The 21,537-nt window shown below is 42.9% G+C and overlaps 1 protein-coding gene across 7 annotated transcripts in view; it reads right to left on the bottom strand.

Moving 5' to 3' along the window:
* The window catches only part of SLC4A10 (solute carrier family 4 member 10), a 307,201-nt gene extending 287,595 nt beyond the window's left edge, over positions 1-19,606 (bottom strand). For all 7 annotated transcript variants that reach the window (XM_061608644.1, XM_061608641.1, XM_061608643.1 and 4 more), the window contains exon 1: positions 19,351-19,606. In XM_061608644.1, coding sequence (XP_061464628.1) covers positions 19,351-19,398 — 48 coding nt within the window. In that variant the 5' untranslated portion in view covers positions 19,399-19,606. The remainder of the gene's footprint in view (positions 1-19,350) is intronic.
* Positions 19,607-21,537: the final 1,931 nt, after the last annotated feature.

A 21,537-nucleotide genomic window follows, 5' to 3' on the forward strand; every position in this document is an offset into this window, starting at 1 on the left:
ACCGATTGGTTCCCAATTGGAAAGGGTGTGAGACAGGGGTGTATTTTATCACCCTGTTTGTTTAATCTATATGCAGAACATATCATATGGAAAGCCGGATTGGACCAAGATGAAGGAGGTGTGAAAACTGGAGGGAGAAATATCAATAATTTAAGATATGCAGACGATACCATACTACTAGCAGAAACCAGTAATGATTTGTAACAAATGCTGATGAAAGTTAAAGAGGAAAGCAGAAAAACAAGACTACAGCTGAATATCAAAAAGACTAAAGTAATGACAACAGAAGAGTTATGTAACTTTAAAGTTGACAATGAGGACATTGAACTTGTCAAGGATTATCAATACCTTGGCACAGTCCTTAACCAAAATGGAGACAATAGTCAAGAAATCAGAAGGGTAGGACTGGGGAGGGTAGCTAAAAGAGAACTAGATAAGGTCCTCAAATGCAAGGATATATCACTGAACACTAAAGTCAGGATCATTCAGACCATGGTATTCCCGATCTCTATGTATGGATGTGAAAGTTGGACAGTGAAAAAAGCGGGTAAGAGAAAAATCAACTCATTTGAAATGTGGTGTTGGAGGAGAGCTTTGCGGATACCATGGACCGCACTCACTCCATAATATCTAGAAGATGCATTTATTGTACAATTCTATTCATGTTTAGAAGTGAGTTCCACTGAGTTCAATGGGGCTTACTCTCAAATAAGTGTGAAGAGAATTGCAGTTTATCAATCTTGTCAACGATTCTGTTGCCATACTGCTAGTATGAAGGAAACACCTAAACAGTCCATACAAGAGAGAAATGTGTGTGTTTGGGGGGTGGGATCTCTTATGCTTCTTATTACTTAACAATCTGTGCATGTCAAGAGGACTTGCAATAATGGTTTCAAATAACAGCTGCTACAGAATTCAGAATAAATGACAACTACAGTTGGATTTATTTTTCAAGGGAGCTGTAATGGAACAGTCTGGTTCCCCTCTCCGATACTTGCCTAGTGTGGTTTAGTCCCACTGAGTGTGGCTGTCATTTGTTCCATCTCAGTGTGCAACTTGGAGCAAGTGGAAGGCAACATGAGCTGCTCAGCTTAACTACAAGAAAGCTACATTGCTATGTGCTGTTCTTAATAAAGACAAACTGTTTATAAACATACCTGCCTCTGCTATGAGCAGAACCCAATTGGGACATGGAAGTCTGAGTAAGGACTCCACTCCTGGCACCCACAGGCAAAGAGGAAATGCTACAACAATTACTTAAATATAATGTAAAAATGGGGATCTATACATCCAAGCAGAATTATTGTTTTTTCAATGAAGGAAGCATCTGAGAGAAGCTGGACATAGGATGTAGCATTAAAAGAAAATAAGTTTGCTTAGCCATTTTACCCTACTTTGCATGATCATTTGTCTAACATGAGACACTTCTGCAAACTTTTGCAAATGCCAGTCATATGGGCCCATCCCTAGCCTAAGCTATGGAAATCACATTAGCTCCTTCCCTGTTACAAATACTCCAGGTGGCATTTCAGCATTATGGTGCTGTCATGGGATCATTATCTTGCTAAACCCCCTACACGCATGGATGCATACACACAGATGCACACACACACAAATGTAGTCAATTTTCATTTCCTTTTTCTATTCTGATACCTAAAGAAAAGGATCAGAAACTGAGAAGGCGCTCGCACACACGCACACGCACACAAAATGACCATTCTAAGTTAAACATATATATATGTAAAGACAGCACTTTACCAGAATCACTTTACTGTGATGTATATGAGATGCTGAAAAGCAGTGTAACATTTTATTTAAGTCCTCTTTTAGTATTTCCTGTGAATTTCTGAGAGTTGACCTATAAATTTCTCAAAAAAAAACCCTCCATCCAAAAAATAAAAATGAATTGGAGGCATAATAACTTGGTAGTTTCAGCCTGAGGGAAGAGAGGTGAATCATACTGAGATGAAATGAACAGTATCCTGTTAGAATGTCCTTGGGGATATTTTTTTTCTTTTTCATTTATTAATTTTTCACATAACATAATTAACATTAAGAAATACAATATCAGATCTATATGAATAAAGACCTCCTCCCTCCCTACCTGGAACACCCTTTCTCTATATTAGGGTTACCAGGTGTCTGCTTTCTGCCAAATACTACGGCTTTTGGAGGTCCTCTCCAGGTCTCTGGGTGAATCACCTTAATCCTCAGACCCTCAGCTTTATTTTTATTTTTTTTAAAAAGTTTCTAGGTGGTCTGGTTCACAAGAAATACACCAAAACATCAGCTGCCTCCCCACATCTTCCATGAAATGATCTGCTGGCTGCTCTAACCCCTCCCTTTCAGGTTTGTAGTCAATAAGTGAAGTCAGGGTTGTGATTTGTTGACCTCCAGGCAGTGCCTAGACCTAACTGCAACGCCAGAAAATGGTTGTTTTTCCCCGTTTATATGAAAATCTGATAAATTGAGTAAGTATATAGCTTTCAAGTTTCTTGTGTGCAGGAGTCAAACCCTGGGCTGTTGAAGAGGGCAGTGTTTTGAAAACCTTTCCAATATGAAGGTTTAATCCAATACTCACTTTTCTAAGAGTAGAGCTGCAATGCTAATCTTGCATACCCGCAGTAAATTCAATAGGATTTACTTTTGAGTAGACACGGTTAGGACTGGGCTGTAAATTAATGAGACGTTTGAGTGAACATAGCAAAGAATTGTGTTGTAAATCTTTCTCTCCCCCTCCATTTACTTTCCATGGATCTACTCTGAGTATAACTGAACTGGATACAACCCTTTATTATTATTATCATTATTATTAATTACATTTCTACCCTGCCTTTATTTTCATGCTTGAAGTACTCAACTTATAAAAGATTGATCTTACAAAAACAAAATTGACTATATTTTATCATATTATGCTATAAATGCATGTTCTATAAGTCTCAAAATGAATTAATTTGATCTGTTTTATTATTCTGGTTAAATAAGCTCTGGTTATATTTCAGAATTATCAATATTATTACGTGCTCAAAATGTCTTTAAAAACACAAGGATATCAGCCAAAAATAATGGTTAATTGTTTAACATAATATTAGTGGGATACCTACCCCATTAAACATACACCACTGTGGGGTTCTGTCCCCAACTTAAGAACTGAAATTATTACAAAGACTAAAACCCCTTTGAAACAATTATTCTCTTTTCCTTCTTCCCCTCAGCTGTTTCTAATTTTTTATTTCACTGGTTCAACTGAACAAAATTGGTATTCAAGAAAATTAAGCAGCAAGGTGAGGAAGGAGAATCAGGTTACTGCACAAAGAATCTGTAACTTATACCCAGATATACTGGTTAAGTGTTCAAATCAAAATGAAAATATGATCAAATATGGCTTGCATTGTGAAATTTCATACAGTGCATTCATTCCTATTATTCCTCTTGGTGAGGACTTGCAGTGTTGCAGATTATTTTTACAAGCATGCATTCTATCAGTTCAATCCAGTCCTACCATTGGCACATCACCAGCATACAAAGAGACTGATGGTATGAAGAAGTCTTTCTCTCTTTCTAATAAGCTGAGCACTTGGGGTCATGTAATGAAACTGATTGGCAGAAGATTGAGGACAGACAAAAAAAGGTACTGCTTTACACAGTGCATAATTAATTGATGGGATTCACATTGTGTAGGGATATTTATTTATTTTATATCCCACCTTTTCTCCAAGGAGCTCAAGATGGAGTACATGTTTCTCTCTCTTCTCCTTTTATCCTCACAACAACCCTGGGACGTAGGTTAGACTGAGAGACAGTGACCGGCCAAAGGTCGCCCAGTGAATTTCATGGCCAAGAGGGGATTTGAACCCTGTTCTCCCAAGGTCCCAGTCCAACACGGTAACCACTATACCACACTGGCTCTGATGACAATCACCACACCTAAAGATGAGATGGCTTTCAAATGTCTATCAGCGGCTAAAGCCATGATGGTAGGCTGGAACCCCAATGCTCATGCCACTGAATAGCAATTGCAACAGTGAAAGAGTGGTTCTGTGGGAAACAGCCGGACTGGATGGACTTTTGGTCTGATTCATGTTCTTATCTTATGCAGCAAGGACAGCCAACAGGGTGCCCTTCAGATGTTGTTGGTCTCCAACTCCCATCAGCCCTAGACAGCATGGCCAATGGTCAGGAATAATGGGAGCTGAAGTCCAGCAACATCTGGAGAGCACCACATTGGCTAGCCCTGTCATGCAGCACAGCAGAGCTTGTTATAACAGCCCTCCTGTTGAAGGCATCAATCTGTAGGAGCACCTTTTGTTCTAATTGTCAAGGAGGAGGAGCATTGGTTACGTTATAAATGCTATGTCTACATTGTGCCAAAATATCTCCAGTCAAGGACTCATTACTTGTACTTCCGTGGAGGTACTGCTTTGGTTCTCTTCTCAAAAGCTGATACTTCCAGCTGGGCCTCCCAAACTTTCCAGTCTCCACTTTACTACGAATAGGAAAAAGTCCAGCAACTTGTTTCTAAGTGGAAGCTGGATGGATGGATGGATGGATGGATGGATGGATGGATGGATGGATATGTATATTATTTTTCATTTACTTTTAGGTGCAAGGCATAACACTCCCATGGGCAAAGACTGTGGCAGGGGTAGCCAGCATGGTGCCCTCCAGATGTTATCCCTGACTGTTGGCCATGGCAGCTGGGGCTGATTGAAGATGGACTCCCAACAACATCTGGAGGGCACTACATTAGCTATGCCTGTGATGTGCTGTAACAGCCTACTATGTACAGCTCTTTATGCTCGGGAGGGGGAGGCTCTATTGTCTAAAACCAGAGGAAAAAAAGGTTTACAAAAGCAGAACAATTTGCCCTAATTTTACTTCTGTTTCCCCTTATTATGACTTCTGACCACTCCTTGGAGATGTCGTACCCTAGAAGCTTATTCAATATTGTTATGTTGGTAAAAATGCAATAAATTAATAAAAACCCTGCGGCTGCTTTAAAATAAGGTGTGTGGTACAGAGCTACTACTTGCAAATGGGTTTGAAAATGTATTATTTCTGCCAAACAGGAAGTAAGACATGGGCAGCAAAGTCCTGTGTGTGTCTGCTGAGGAGTAAGCCTCCTGAGTATAACATTGTGGCCTGAATTATCCTTTTTAAAAATAATAAAATATTTAAAAGGTCTAATAAAAGGTCTAGTAAAAAGGTCAGTCTAATATCACATAGTAAAAATAAAGATGAGGAATATCTTATAGTTCTGTGAGGGACTGGATACATATGCAATTCATAGTCACCTACCTATAGTCCACAAGTGGCACAACTGTCCACTTGCAGGCAATTCCTACACCCATCCTCATCTCAATGGGGATCAAGCACTACTTGGTGCAAGTAGGAAAAGATACCCAATTGATTCCCAACCATTTACCTACTTTCTCTGTTTTCTGTACTTTCTGAGGCAGTTTCTCTAGATTTCCCATACTGAACCATGATTGGGAATGCTGCAGTATAAGGCCAGGCTGCAGATCATCATCGCGCTGCCCAGATGAAAAAGAGGAGAGCGCTCTTGCACCTTTAATAGTTGTGCAGAAGAGGGAATTTGAACAGATGGAGAATGCATGGCAAGCTACACCTGCTGAAATTCCATCTCCTACATACACAAAGGTGCAGGAGTCCCATCCTTTAATTTTTTATAAAAAGAAATAGTCTGGCTTGACCTGGAGAACCAAAATCAAGTGGGGATAAAAAGACAACTTGTGTTGAAGTCACCATTTTTAATGTATAAATCCTTAAACTAGGATCAAACCATTTCTAGACAAAGAACCAACCTATCCTGAAAGAGAGCAGTGGATTTGCTTTCAGAAAAACTAGCCTCCTGGGCAGACGTTTTCCTGTAGGCTCTCAGGAGGACGTCAGAGCAGATGGAAGAGGTAATTTCAGCATTTAGTAATAAAAAAAAAGAATGCAAGAGGCAAGGCGTTATGACTCTGTCATAAACTGTGTACTGTGTTCTATGAGAGAGAAATAGCGTCAATAGTTGCCACCAGTATAAAACCAAAGGCAAGAAAATCACATATATAAATAATAGCCCAAACTACATGAACATGAAAGTGTTGGTATTATAATTTTATTATATTGTCTATATGACAGTAAAATTCAGGGGCCAGTTTTATTATTGTTGCACTGCAATAATAATAAAAAAAACCCTTTTTGCTACATATCTCAAAGGACAGCAAGGCTGGCCAGATGCAACCCAAGACGAAGGGAGAAGTCAAGCTGGAGCAGCAGGAGAAGATAATATCCAGAGGAGCAAAAAGGAAGTAATCAATGTGTGTGTGGGAGATTAAGTCCAGGTGTTAATTGCCAAATTAGCAAATTTGGCAGTTTAATATTTAAATGCATACTGTACTCTTCCATATTGAAATTCTTTATGAGTGAGCACAAACCAACTATATCCAAAATACTCCAAAATCACCTTGCCCAAGCACCACAGAGTGCTTGGGAAGCAAACCCAACATCACCCGCAAGCTGCTGAGCTTTTGCATAGAACTTTGCCAGATCTCCTCCCCCCCCCCCCATTGCGCAGTGATCACTTGTTTGTTGCAAGAAATCTAGAGATCTTCCCCTAAAGTAGCACTGTGGCACTTCTCCAGCACTCAAGCCACTGGGGAAATTTTGTCACTGGGAAAATTCAGTTACCTTCCCCTCTGCTGTATGGTTGTGTGATTGTCTCTGGCACTTATGGCATCATTGTCTCAGGTGCCTGTGTCATCAACGGTGATGATCAGCAAAAGTTCCCACCATTACAAAAGCATTTTGTGTCATTTTATTATCCATAATATTACACCTTTGGCATCTGAGTGATCCTGTGTTTTATCTTTCTTGTGCAATAGCACTTGATCAAGATGCAGTGAACACAAAAAAAGGCTAACCCTGCCCCATCCTACCAGCAATCCCCTGTCATTTTCTGGATAATTTATTTCTTTAAATGAAACAGTTATTTATAGAACTTTAAAATCTTTGTTACCAGCCTCTCCAGTGCTGGATGCACATCTTGAGGAACTTGACTGGGGGAGGTGGGGGGAAGCAGGAAGAAATAAGCAAACTTTATTACAGCTTTCCTTGTTCAGCGAGTTACGCCTTGCTCTCCCCTTCCATTATATGTAAATAAGACATCAATGTCATGCTACTGGCACTAGAGCAATAAAGATAGTGCTACAGAAAGAATAAGTCTTCATTGTTAATTATGCAGAACAAATTCAGATTATTTCCCCACGCAGAATCTGCAGTCATAAACTAAAGCTGAAAGTTATGGGGCAACACAATATCAACATTTGGAAGGAATACTAAACGTTAGTGCTCAATTAAGTGAATAAACCTTGGGTTCACTGGCACCGACTTCCTCTTTCCTCCTCCAGTGCCGTCACGAGGAGGATATCCATTCCCATTTTCAAATAACCGCAGTTTGTCATTTCATCTGAGCTATGAAAAACTACAGTTAGTATAAATATTCTAAACTAAACTAATATTCTAAACTGGCTTATTCAGACAAAATGAAATACAGTTTCCAGTTCAAACAAAGGCATGAACTTGGACGAGTTGAAAACAGAATCGGATGCTTCTGATCTCCTCCTGTAGCTGTACCAGAGGTGGGGAAGGGAATGGGGAGCAGGTTTAGATACACTATGGTTTAGCACTACATCTGAAGCAAACCAATGTACCTAATATAGTACATTGCACCACAGGATATAGGGAAGATGATAACAGGACATCCTCTGTTGGAGTCATTAAGTAAACAGTCCCCTCCTCTCTGAATGCACCTGATTCAGTGTTCCATGCCAGGAAGGGTGCACTCCTCAATCAGCATAGAGGATTCTACTTTGATATCAATATCTTAATTCCTGTTCCATCATCAACATACCTGTTTCATTCAGGTCTTCAGCGGAGGCTCTGCTCTGTTTCCTCATGACATTGAAGTGGATAGAAAAATATTTTTTGTTCCTCTCATGATACTAAAACACGGGGTCATCCAATGAAGCTTAATGGTTGGGGCAGACAAAAGGAATTATTTCTTCATGCAGCAGGAATATATTAACACAAGTTGTAGTGGTGGCCATCAACTTGGATTCAGTTACAAGGGGGAGGTTAAACAAATTAACAAAAGTTAAGGCTACCATTAGCTGCTATTGATTTCCACTTCTGCTGCCTGTTTTATTTGTGATTGTTTGTTAATCTTCTGATGCTTTTTTAAAAATTTGATTTAAGTTTTTCTTGTTAATTGTGATTTTAATAAATAAAGATTCATAAAGATTCATTTAATGTTACTGTTTTCCAAACTGGGACTCTTAAATGAACGTCAGGCTACAAATATTTCACATAACTAAACAGTCATGATGGCTATATATGCTACCATCAGGATCAAAGGCAGCATGACTAAATACCTGTTGCTGGGGATCAGAAGCAAGAGAGGGCTATGGTCCTTATGTCCTACTTGTGGACTTCCCATAGGCATCTGGTCGACCACTGTAGGGAACAGGACAGTGGACTATGTAGGGCTTTGATCTGATCTAGCAGGGCTCTTCTTATGTTCCTAAGGTGAAAGCAGGCAGATACACAGGACAGGACATTTTCAATTATTTTACCCAGCATCTGGAAGTCTCTTTCTTGAAAAAGTCCATTTGGTTTCCTTTGTTCTTTGCCTTTCATCATCTCATGAAAATGAGCGAATTGATTGGAATAAAATATAATCTGACATTGCCTTGAAAAAAATAATCGTGCTGGATTGTCTCTGGTAATTTCTGATGTCAAGTTATGTTATTACATGATACTTTGCTGATTTTAGATTTTATATATTTTGTTAGCCACCTCCGATACTTGTGTAACCGAAAAGCAGAATGTATGTATTTTAATGGCAGTGAGTCCATGTGTGTTTAAAACTAGGAGCCCACAGTTTAAGAAATATCTCATATACTTGAAACAACAAATATCACAGGTAGATAAATGCACATGTAAGAAAATGTATGTGTGTGTACATACCCACCTGCTTAACGGGTCACCAATTTTATATTTTCAGAAATGAAGGATCAGCATTGGTCTGATTTGGGTGTCACATTAAAGTATAGTTAAAAAATAAACTATGATTTAATATAAATGAGCAGCAGGTTGATGTATACTGCTCAAAGGTCAATACTTGTTCTTGGCTTACCACTCATGGTTTGGGGTATTTGGGGGGGGGGACAACAAACTTGAATTCAAACGTGATTACAAGCCAGCCTCTGGTTTGTTTCCTCCCTAGGAAGGAAGGAGCTAGGGAGGAGTAAAACAGGGATCTTTGAGCACTGAGCACCAATACACTGCTTGTTCACTTTTAACCATAGTTTATTTTGAAGTATGCTTTAATGTAATGTCCAGTCTAAGCCATTGTGTGTTTCTTTGTCCCAGAAATTGTAAGTGTAACTTGAAACCTGCACTAATACCTAGTAGATCCTAATCTCATCTTACACTCCATCTTGATGCCATGAAAAAAGACTTTTATTGATTGATTGATTGATTGATTTAGATCCCGCCCTTCCTCCCAGCAGAAGCCCAGGGCAGCAAAAAAAACCCCACTAAAAACACTTTAAAACATTATAAAAACAGACATTAAAATACATTAAAACAAGACAACTTTAAAAAAAATTAAAAGCTTGGAAGATTTTTTTTAAAAGGTTAAAAACCATATTGTTTAAAAAGAAGGTTTAAAAGCATATTAAAAAACAATTCCAACACAGAAGCAGACTGGGATAAGGTCTCAACTTAAAAGGCTTGTTGAAAGAGGAAAGTCTTCAATAGGCACCAAAAAGATAACAGAGAAGGCACCTGTCTAATATTTAAGGGTAGGGAATTCCACAGTGTAGGTGCCACCACACTAAAGGTCCATTTCCTATATTGTGTAGAATGGACCTCCTGATAAGATGATATCTGCAGGAGGCCCTCACCTGCAGAGGGCAGTGATCGACTGGGTATATAAGGGATAAAACGGTCTTTCAGATATCCTGGTCCCAAGTTGTATAGGGCTTTGTACACCAATACCAGAACCTTGAACTTGGCCCAGCAGAAAATGGGCAGCCAGTGCAATTCTTTCAGCAGCGGGGTGACATGTTGGTGATACCCTGCCCCAGTGAAGCAGTCTCACTGCCGCATTTTGCACTAGCTGCAGCTTCCAAACCAACCTCAAGGGCAACCCCACATAGAGCGCATTACAGTAATCCAGCCTGGAGGTTACCAGTGTGTGGACAACTGTGGTCAGGCTATCCCAGTCCAGAAACATCCGCAGCTGTCCTACCAGCTGAAGCTGGTAAAAGGCACTCCTAGCCACTGAGGTCACTTGGGCCTCTAGCGACAAAAATGGATCCAGGAGCACCCCCAGACTACGGACCTGCTCTTTCAGAGGGAGTACGACCCCATCCAAAGCAGGCAACTGACCAATTATCTGAACTTGAGAAACACCCACCCACAGCGACTCCGTCTTGCTAGGATTCAGACTCAGTTTATTGGCCGTCATCCAGCCCACCACTGAGTCCAGGCAGCGGTCCAGGGCTTGCCTTTCCTGATTCAGATGTTACAGAGAAATAGAGCTGGGTATCGTCAGCGTACTGCTGACACCTTGCCCCAAATCTCCTGATGACCGCTCCCAAGGGCTTCATATAGATGTTAAACAACATGCGGGACAAGATGGTACCCTGTGGCACCCCACAGCACAACTGCCAGGGGGCCGAAAGACAATCACCCAATGCTGTAAAACAGTGCCTCCGATACCCATCTCACTAAGTCAGCCCAGAAGGATACCATAGTCAATGGTATCAAAAGCCGCTGAGAGATCAAGTGGCTATACTTTGTGGCTACAAATTAGCCCCTTTCCTTAGCTTAACATCCAGTCTGAAGAAGAGTTCTGGAGAACGTGAAAGCTTCCCCAATATTCTGTGACATTTTGGTTGGTCCTAATAAAGATGTTGCTCACCGTTTTTCTTTCTGCTGGACCCATATAGCTTCCTTTGCTTCCCCCCCCCCCTTCAATGATCTCCAGAGGCTCTTACTGCTTCGTAAAATTTAATTCAGATACATTTGCAATGAGATCATAGGCTTTAGCAGGCTTGTCTAAGGATCTCTCCAAGACAAACTACTCGCATATGACACCACAATATCTACTATAGAACAATTATGAGTATCTGAAACCTTCTTTCATGTATGCATTGCAAGCAAGTAATATCTTACTCACTTGAAATAGTTGTTATGGAGCTTTTGCCTGACAGGAAATGTCCACAAGATGTTACTGTGTCATTTCAAGGAATATACAAAGGTCTGGGGATTGCTACCATTTATCTCCAGCCACCTAGAGATATGTTCCAGTGGTATGCCTAGATCTGTGGTTGGCCCAGATTGAACAAATGCTGAAAACAGATATTGGCTTTGTTGCCCACTGACTCTCTCCCATGAGGGTTGACATAGGCAAAGAACTCTTTAGCACCTTCTTCTCCACTGTGAACAGTAACAGAGGCTTTGGTGGAGCACTCTTCTTCTTATGCAGCTCAATCACCCTCTTAAAGGGCTCTTAGCCCACATACACATACCCAAGGGAAAACAGGCAGAGAGGCATGGTCAGACAGTGACTTCTCAAGGCAGTTTCCCTTTAAGTGCATTTTTAAAGCATTTAAAAGTTTGCCTTCTCTCTCACTAGTGTAGTTCACACTGGAGTGGGGTGAGGGGGGGAGTGGCTTACAGAATCCTTCCCTTGTGTTTTGATTCACCTTGGAGAAAACAGCTAACAACAAAGGGAATGCTCTTGGGATCTGAGGATATGCTGGGAACCAGATGGAAGAAAAATCTCTGTTCCCAGTTGTCTTACTCCTGGACACAAAACATCATCCTAATAATAGTATTTCAAGAATTCTGATGTGGATGGATATGAAAGGTCAGGGATGTTGATCATCCATTTTCTTAAAGATATGGGAACTCTAGCCCAAGACAATATTCACTAATACGCAAAAAACCTTGCAGTTTAAGAACGTAGCTATAGCCAACAGATATTTCCATCAAACTTTAAAAAGCAGGGAAATTGGGCAGCTATAGTGAATGCACCAGGGGAGCAGGAGACCTGACCTCCTCTCGGAGATATTGGACTGCCTTACAAATTTGTCAAAATGCAAACACAATTTGAGTTGGTCTTTCACAGTCCAATCTACTTCCTGTGTTGCTTGGAAGAATTTGGTAACATGTGCCTCTGAGCATATGGTGAGTGGTGGCAATACCTGCCATCAGGATGGAGAATTACATTTTTGTATGTTTGTTGGTGTTCTTCTTACTTTGCTTCATTCCTGTGTTATTATTGTTTCTACAGAGAATCTAATCTAGAAAATTTTATTTCTGTCATTATTCATCCTAGAAACCTGTGTCAAATTTATTTTTATTAATTTCAAAGCCTTTTTATTGGTCAGAGTCATATAATGATGAAGACAGTCTTTTGTGTTTCAAATTGGAGCTTATGTTCTATTTCGGGTGCAACAACAGTTGAATCTGAAACTGCAATTTGATGTACAATCAGACTGATTACAATACTGTATGTTGCTACTTCAGGAATGACTCTAGCTGTTGGAAAAAACAAACTTAGCCTGCCCAAGAGCATGTTTTCAGCCTGCTATGTTTAAACCAGGGCTGTGGAGTCGGTACACCAAACCTTCAACTCCGACTCAGACGCTGACTCCTCTATTTTTCTACTGTCCGACTCCGACTCCTCTATTTTTCTACTGTCCGACTCCAACTCTGACTCCACCCAAAATTGCTTCTTGTCAATCAAAATTTATTTGGAAGTCAGTCAGTACATTTCTACCGACTCCGACTCTTCCCGAAATTGCTCCCGACTCCGAGTCCACCCAAAATTGCTTCCGACTCCACGACTCCGACTCCACAGCCCTGGTTTAAACCACTTCATTTAAGGCAAGATGGGCACAGTCAATTAAAAACACAGAGCACACCTAGAATTTTGCTAGAATATATTTCACTTCCCACTGTTTTACCGAGTGCAAAATGAGACAATCCTGATGTCCGCTGGAGTCTATTCTGCAGAATAGTCAGTGTCATTATTCCACAATTATGTTTGGAGTTTTTTTAGTGTAAAGTGTTGCTGTACTTCACATATTCAAGAAACAGAAGCAAAAGAAAATGATTTCCTATAGGAAACTTCAATGAAATTGCAAAGTAAAACAGACATATTTAAAGTGACTATTCTGAACTATGTCAACTGTCTTAATAATGGTGCTTCCTCCCTGCTAAAACAAGATCAGCACAGCACATGTCTTCTTTCTATTATTTGGGCTGAGTGCAGGTTTTGCCACCACTCACCATATGCTCAGTGGCACATGTTACCAAATTCTTCCAGCTACACAGGAAGTCGATGGGAATGTGAAAGACCAAGCCAAATGGTGCTTGCATTTTGACCAATCTGTAGGGCAGTCCAATATCTCAGAGAGGAGGTCAGGTCTCCTGCTCCCCTGGTGCATTCACTATAGCTGCCCAATTTCCCTGCTTTTTAAAGTTCAATAGAAATATCTGTGGGCTGCAGGTATGTTCTAAAACCACAAGGTTTTTTGCCTATTAGTGAATTTCTCTGCTTTTTAATCTGGGAGGTAAGAAAAGGGATCCTGTTCAAGCTTGCTGAGAATGGATTGATCTTTTGCATGCTTATTGAATTCAATGGGATTTACTGCCCTGCAATCATACTTAGGATAGGTGAAACTGACCACAGGGAATGGGGAGGGGAGGAGGAGGAGGAGGAGGAGGAGGAGGGAGGGGGGGAGGGCAGAGGGGAGTAGGGGGAGGGGAGCAGGAAGGAGGGGGAGAGGAAGAGGACAGGTTTGATCATTTGCATGTTTATTGAGGTCAGTGGGATTTACTCCCGTGCAGTCATGCTTAAGATAGGTAACAGGGGGGTGGGGGCAGCTGGACTGGGCAGGGAAGAAGAAAGGAGAGTGGGGGAGGAGGAAGGGAGAGGAGAGGGAAAGCAGAGGAAAGCCAGGTCTGATCATTTGCATGCTTATTGAGTTCAATGGGATTTACTCCTATGTAATCATGGTTAGGATAGGTAAAACTGACCATGGGGGAGGAGAAGGGGGAGGGGAGAGGAGAGGGAAAGAGAAAGGGAGGGAAGAGGGGAGCAGAAAAAGGGGGAAGGGGGAGGGGATAGGGGAGGGGCAAAGGAAGGGGCAGGGGAGGGCAGGTTTGATCATCTGCATGCTTATTGAGTTCAATGGCATTTACTCTCATGCAATCATGCTTAAGATAGGTAAAACTGACCATGGTGAGGAGGAGGGTGAAGGGAGAAGGGAGGGGGCAGGAGGGGATTAGAGGGGGAGGGGATTGGAGGGGAGGGGAGGGAAGGGGCAAGGGGGAGGGGATAGGAGGGAGGAGAAGGGAGGGTAGGCTTGATCAGTTGCATACTTTTTGAGTTCAATGGGATTTATTTCTGCACAATCATGTTTGAAAATGGAAATGGACTGCCTTCAAGTCGATCCTGACTTATGGCGACCCTATGAATATGGTTTTCATGGTAAACAATATTCAGAGGTGGTTTTACCATTGCCTTCCTCTGAGGCTGAGAGGCAGTGACTGGCCCAAGGTCACCCAGTGAGCTTCATGGCTGTGTGGGGATTCAAACCCTGGTCTCCCAGGTCATAGTCCAAAACTGACCCGGGGAAGGGGCTGGGAGCTTAGGAGGAGGGGGAGGGGAGGAGATTGGGTGGGTGGGCACTAAGCAGAGGGGAAGCCCCTTTCCTTTCCAAAACTAAAACATTGTGAACAGTATCATTGCTTTTCAGGGTTCCCCCCACCTTTTTATTCTACAGCAGGCACATGTAGCCTCCTACCCAAATTTACACCAAAGCTGTCCCTGGCCACATTCATACCAGGCCTTTATTTCACTTTGGACAGTGATGGCTTCTCTCAAAGAAACCTGGGAAGTGTAGTTAATGAAGGGTGCTGAGAGTTGCTAGGAGACGCCCTGTTCCCCTCACAGACCTTCAATCAGAGAAGCTGACTGTTAAACCAGTCTAGTCACTGGAGCTCTGTCGGGGAAATAGGAGTCTCCTCTCAGCACCCTTCACAAACTACACTTCCCAGGATTCTTTGGGGGAAGCCATGACTGTCTCACGTGAAATCAAAGTCTGGTGTGGGTGTGGCCCCCTGATTAGCCAAGACAAGCAGCTGGAAGTCTGGCTTTTAGAACACTGACAGTTGGTTCTTACTGAGCATGCCCGACATTATCACTCAGTTCAATGCAAAATTTCTTAAATTAATTAAAAATCAGCCAGGGATTTTTTAACTTTTAAACTGCAGAAGTTGAGGGTCAGGGTATGGGGCAAGGTCAGTAACAGGATTACAGGTACTTTGTGAACATGGCTGATTTTTAATGAATTTCAACAGATTGTGAGAACTCAGACAGAAAAAAGTCCAAAAGGGGTCTGGGTTTTTTCCCCCTCTCTTTAGATTTTGAACTCTCGATTCTTTCTGACTGTTTTGTTTATCACCACGAAAATGTACAGGGTTGTTAAGCAAGTGTTTCTAAGTTCAGGACTATAAATTTTGTAAGGTTTTGTTTTCAAATGAGCTAATGGGAAGCATCAGAATGAGAAGGGGGGTATTTTCAATTTAACATTGTGGAATGTGAAAACTCCATGCTGACTATAGTATACAGCCACTCTTGTGGCTGTATAATTTTATTTATTTATTTATTTATTTTATTCTAGGATTTAAAAAAAACCCTATGCAAGGCCTTTACAAAATCACTCATGCACCAAAATGGAAACATTAAGCTGAGGCACCTGCCTTAATTTCCACACCATGGAAGCGATAAACATTCTACAGCTTTGCTAAGTGTTGCACTCACTTAGCTGACATGCACCCACACATTCCTGTGGTCTTTCAACCTCAGTTCTGCTCTTCTGCAGGTAGGGAAATCTTTGTACATTCTAAAGATTTCATTCATTCATTTTAAACAGGGCCAACCTCTTGCAAAGGCCTGCATGTGCTTACCAATGCAAGACTTGCTTGCTTCCACTTTTCTCTTACTGACTTATGCTGCCTGGTGATGAAACAGACATTTGCTCCAAGCCCTGTCCCCCCTTCCCCAACCAGGGGAACGTGTGGGTCCTAGAGGCTAATTTGTAAGTGAGCACAATATATGATAACGTCTGCACCATGCAAGTCAAGGATGGGGAACTTGTGACCCTCCCGATGTTGTTGGACTCCAAGGTGGGAGCTGCAATCCAACTGCATCTGGAGGGGCACAGTTTCCCTCTCCCTGATATAAGCAGTAAAGGCAAAAGCTTGAACTTACAACTTCCACACTTTGTGAGACATGAGTAAATGGCTTAATTATCCTATTAAACTGGAAGGTATGGATCCTAGGACTAATTTCTTTAAAACAAAATTCATTGAATTACATCCTCCTCCTTGGCTGGAGTGGGGGAGGGAATGATAAATGTAACTTTAATGGTGCCCTATAAGAGTTAACATTCACAGCGCAGTTTAAAGGTTTGATAGCACTTCACATATATTATCTCAGTATTCTTTTCATCAACCCCATAGAGTAGCTCATTTTTATTATTATCCCCATATTATCTCTATATCTATTTCCGCACTTCATCCAACGGTTCAAAAAGTGCGCTGGGCATAAAATGTAATCTGTCACTGTCATTCTGTTGCCCCAAGGAAGGCAGAGGATAAAGCTGAGATGGGGTGGCTTTATAACAACTGTTGAATGTAGTCACCACCAAAGACTGTAAATCAAGTTAATATGACAGAGATCTCAAAACACAGAGCAGATCATTTGGGGAAGCAAGCCACACCAGAGAGTACAACTAAAGTCAATATATGAATTACAGTCAAAGAGTTAAGCATGCAGGAAACATTCATACATCCTACAGACAGGAATGCACAGAGATAACAAATGTGAATTATTCTCCCTCTCTCCCTCTCTCTCTCTCTCTCACACACACACACACAGAGGGAGGGAGAGAGAAAGATTTAGTCACTTCGCTTCCACCTACTAGCTTCTGCAAGCCTTATCAGTTTGGCAGTGTCCATTTTTCTTTAGGGAACAGGGTCCACACGTCTTGCAGTGTGCATGTGCAGAATAACTTGCCCTTAAATGATTTACTTGAAAACTTCAAAATCTCATATCTTTATTCAATGCACAGCCTTTTTTCATCAAACCATGAAGGACAAGACTTCTGTTATATACTTGCCTTTTTAAAGAGAATTTAAACTGATAAAAGGAGAAAATGCAGATATGTTTTGGGTGTGCAAAAAAAAATCAGAAACATGCACCTGCACTTTTAAAGATTTTACTCTTTCTGTAAATTTGGACACCTTGTAACCCTCAACTATCCATTTGGTGTTGTTATGTGCCTCCAAGTCGACTATGACCATCTTCCATACTGTTGGGTCCAAATCATATTGATTTTATCATGAGTAGAATTTTCAGGTATTATAATGGGAAAACACGGATAGTTTCTCCTCTAACTATACAGATACTCCTGCCCCTGCATAATAAAGGGGCATGCCTCAGTTCAATTTTTTTCAGAAGTTCCAATAACTAACCCATCAGCCCCAAGGCATCCTTCACTGTCATTTCTATTCAGGTTATATCTCTGCGAGTAGAAGGTATTCCAGAGAAATCTGTATAGCCATAAGAGTTTATGAGAATGCATGAGTCTCCCCACATGCAAGACATGCTAACACAGCACCTGTGAGGAGGAGATTTGCCCTGGACAGAAAGAAAGAGATCCCAGCAGACTGCTCTTACAGGTGTGTGAGCAGGTGTGCTTGGAAGAGAGTCTCAACAGACAGCCCATTTGCGCAAGAGTGTGTGTGCGGTGTGCTCATTGCGCACACATATGCAAGAGACAATCACCTCAACCAGGCATCCTGTATGAATATGAAAGAGGCAGAGAATCCCCCATCAGCACCTCTGCTTGTGGGGGGGGAGGGGGGAGAGAGCAAAAACCCCAGAGACAGTGTGTGTGTGTGTGTGTGTGTGTGTGTGTGTGTGTGTGTGTGTGTGTGTGTGTGTGTGTGTGAGAGAGAGAGAGAGAGAGAGAGCACCAAGAGCCAGTTTGTGTGTGTGTGTGTGACATATGTACAGAGAACACCAACCACCAGCCCATGCATGTATGTATGTGCATGTATGGAGGGAACCCCAAGAGCCAGCCTGTCTCTGTATTTGTACAATATATGACTCCAACACCCAGCCCACAAGTAAAAAAGAGTGTGTGTCAGACAGACAGGCAGACAGACAGAGGGGAACCCCAACAGCCAGCCAGCCAGCCTGTGTGTGTGTGTTGATGTGTGTGAGAGAATCCCGTGTGTGTGTGTGTGTGTGTGTGTGTGTGTGTGTGTGTGTGTGTGTGTGTGTGTGAGAGAGAGAGAGAGAGAGAGAGAGAGAGAGAGAGAGAGAGAGAGACCCAACAGCATGGCCACCCTAACAGCTACACACCACACATATGTGTGAGAAACAGAACCCCAAGAGCCAGCCTTTGTGAGTGGAAGAGTAGCCCACAATCAGTGTATATGTGAGGGGGAGGTAAAAAGAGAAGGAGCCCCAAGAGTCTGTGAGTGGGTGAGACAGAGAGGGCTGGAGAAGGAGCCCCAGAGAATGTGTGTGTCTGAGAGTGAGAGAACCGCCGCCCCGCCCCCCTAACAAGCAGTCCATTTGTGAGAAAGCAGAGGCAGAAATCCTCAGGAGACAACCAATGTCCCTCTGTGTGCCCATTTGCGTTCCCCGCAAGACTCCCCTTAAGACAACCTGAGGACCAGAGGCAGAGAATGAGATTCTCTCCTTCCCCGCCCCCCAGACAAAACCTGCGCGACAGAAAGGAAGCTGCAAAAGGAGTCATGGACCTGCAGCATACTGTGAGGATGCAGCTAAGCAGGTGACCAAGCAACCAGAGCGGCCAACTCTTTGCATTCTCGCAGAAAGGCTCGATCCCCTCCCGCGGCACCCTTAGGCCTCGCTCCCCCCTCCTTCTCTTGGGAAGCAGAAAAGAAGAGAAATGCAGGCAACAGCCTGAAAGCCGCGTGGCCCCCAGATCGCTCTTCCCACCCACCGCTACTGCTCCCAAGCACTGGAGCACGCCAAGGCGAACACAGGGCTCTGGGACACCGACCATGTTGAAGGCGTCCCCGGCCTCCCGATGCCTGGCGTGGAAAGGCGCATGGAGAGCATTCGTCGCAGATTTACGCGCCCCCCCCGCGGTTTGGCTTTGCGGCACCGTCTCCCCAATGCTTTCCCTCCTTCCTCCATCTCCTTCCGCAGCTTCTTACCGTGGGCAGCAGCGGCTCCATTTGCGCCCCTTGGTCTTTAATCTCCATCTTCTGCAGTCTTTGGAATGGGCACCTCGCTCGCTCTCTGTCGCTCTGCGGTGGCGGCAGCGGCTGACTCTCCTTCGGCGTGTGTGTCACCGATCCGGAGGCAGCCCCGCTCGCTCGCTCGCTCGCTCCCTCTGCTTACTATTCGGATCAGGTAGCTCTGAAGCAGGAGGCAGTCGCAAGCCCCGACTCACCGGCAAGTCACATGGCTTCCCCTCACACCCCGAGAGGCGGCGGCTGCCTCCAGTACTGCGGGTGGAAACCCAGATTGCAGGACGGGAAAAGGTGAAAAGTGGATCGACCTGCCTCCAGGATCCTGGCGGAGCAAGAGGAGGAGCCTCCGGGCCAAACTCCACCAGCAAAACAGAGAATGCTTCTAGCCCCAGTTCCGCGCAAGTCATTGTTACCGCATTTGCAATACTAAAGCTAACGGGCTTGCAAACAAAAAAGACCCAAAACCTCTCCCGTGTTGCGTCCAGAGGGATTGAAACCGTTGTGGCGCATCTTAGCCCACAAGTTCTCCTTGGAAAGTCAAAACCCAGCAGGAATCCGCATATTTGGGGGGTTTCTTTCTCCTGGCCCTATTCTTCAGTTTCTCCTTCTGTCACTCATTTGGTGACACAATTGTATGAAAAGGCAAAACAAGTACTATTGTGGCCAATTCTGCATTCCACCAATAGGATGCTACCAAATTCAAGATTCAGACCCAGAAATTATGAAAAAGCACACACACTTTCTATCATATCAAGCAACTCCAACATATTGTGGTAAAACAAGTCTACTCCTTAAGTCTGGCTTGAAGGCCACCCACCCTCTGAAGCAGGGATAGGGAACATGTAGCCCTTCATACGTTGTTGGACTCCCAACTCCCAGGACCTTTGACCGTTGGCCACATTGGCATATGGATATGAATGGCCACAGGTTCCTTACCCCTGCTCCAAAGGAGTGTTTAATGTTACACAGGAAAATATACAGATTCTCTTTATGACCATTTCCTGTTTCCTTCATTAAGCAGACTAATACTGGAGGTGCCTCAATAGGTTTCTATTTCTGGCTGCGACAATGGACTGGATGAGGGCTAATAAACTGAAGCTCAATCCAGACAAGACGGAGATGCTGCTAGTGGGTGGTTCTTCTGACCAGATGGTGGATGTTCAACCTGTCCTGGATGGGGTTGCACTCCCCCTGAAGGAGCAGGTTCATAGCTTGGGGGTTCTCCTAGAACCATCTCTGTCACTTGAGGCTCAGGTAGCCTCGGTGGCATGGAGTGCCTTCTACCAACTTTGGTTGGTGGCCCAACTACTTCCCTATCTGGACAGGGATAACCTGGCTTCAGTTGTCCATGCTCTGGTAACCTCCAAATTAGATTACTGCAATGCACTCTACGTGGGGCTGCCTTTGAAGATGGTTCAGAAACTGCAGCTTGTGCAAAATGCAGTGGGCAGATTGGTAACAGGGACCAGACGGTCCGAACATATAAAACCGATTCTGGTCCGCTTGCATTGGCTGCCTGTATGTTTCCGAGCTCGATTTAAGGTGCTGATTTTGACCTATAAAGCTTTACACGGCTTGGGACCACAATACCTGATGAAACGCCTCTCCCGATACGAACCCACCCGTACACTACATTCAAGATCAAAGACCCTCTTCTGTGTGCCTACTCCAAGGGAAGCTCGGAGGATGGCAACAAGGGAGAGGGCCTTCTCAGTGGTGGCCCCCAAATTATGGAATGATTTTACTGATGAGGTGCGCCTGGCGCCAACACTGTTATCTTTTCGGTGCCAGGTCAAGACTTTCCTCTTCTCCCAGGCATTTTAGCATGAGTTTTAAATTGTTTTAAATTTTTTAATTGTGTTTTAAATTGTTTTTAAAAGATGTGTTTTTAAATTTGTATATTTGTTTTAATGTTTTTATTTACTGTAAACCATCCAGAGAGCTTCGGCTATGGGGCGGTATATAAATACAATAAATAAATAAATAAATATGATCACTCACACCTTGAATATGTTGAATATGAAAAAGGAATATATAAATACTTGACAAGTCATTTGCCATTGCTTAATTTCAGATACATGTGGACAGTAATCTCCCATGCTCTCAATCAGGCGCTTAGTTCCAAGCCAGAGGTTCCTGAAAAGGTAA

The sequence above is a fragment of the Rhineura floridana genome, chromosome 2 (genome assembly GCF_030035675.1).
Source record: "Rhineura floridana isolate rRhiFlo1 chromosome 2, rRhiFlo1.hap2, whole genome shotgun sequence".
Lineage (NCBI taxonomy): Eukaryota > Metazoa > Chordata > Lepidosauria > Squamata > Rhineuridae > Rhineura > Rhineura floridana.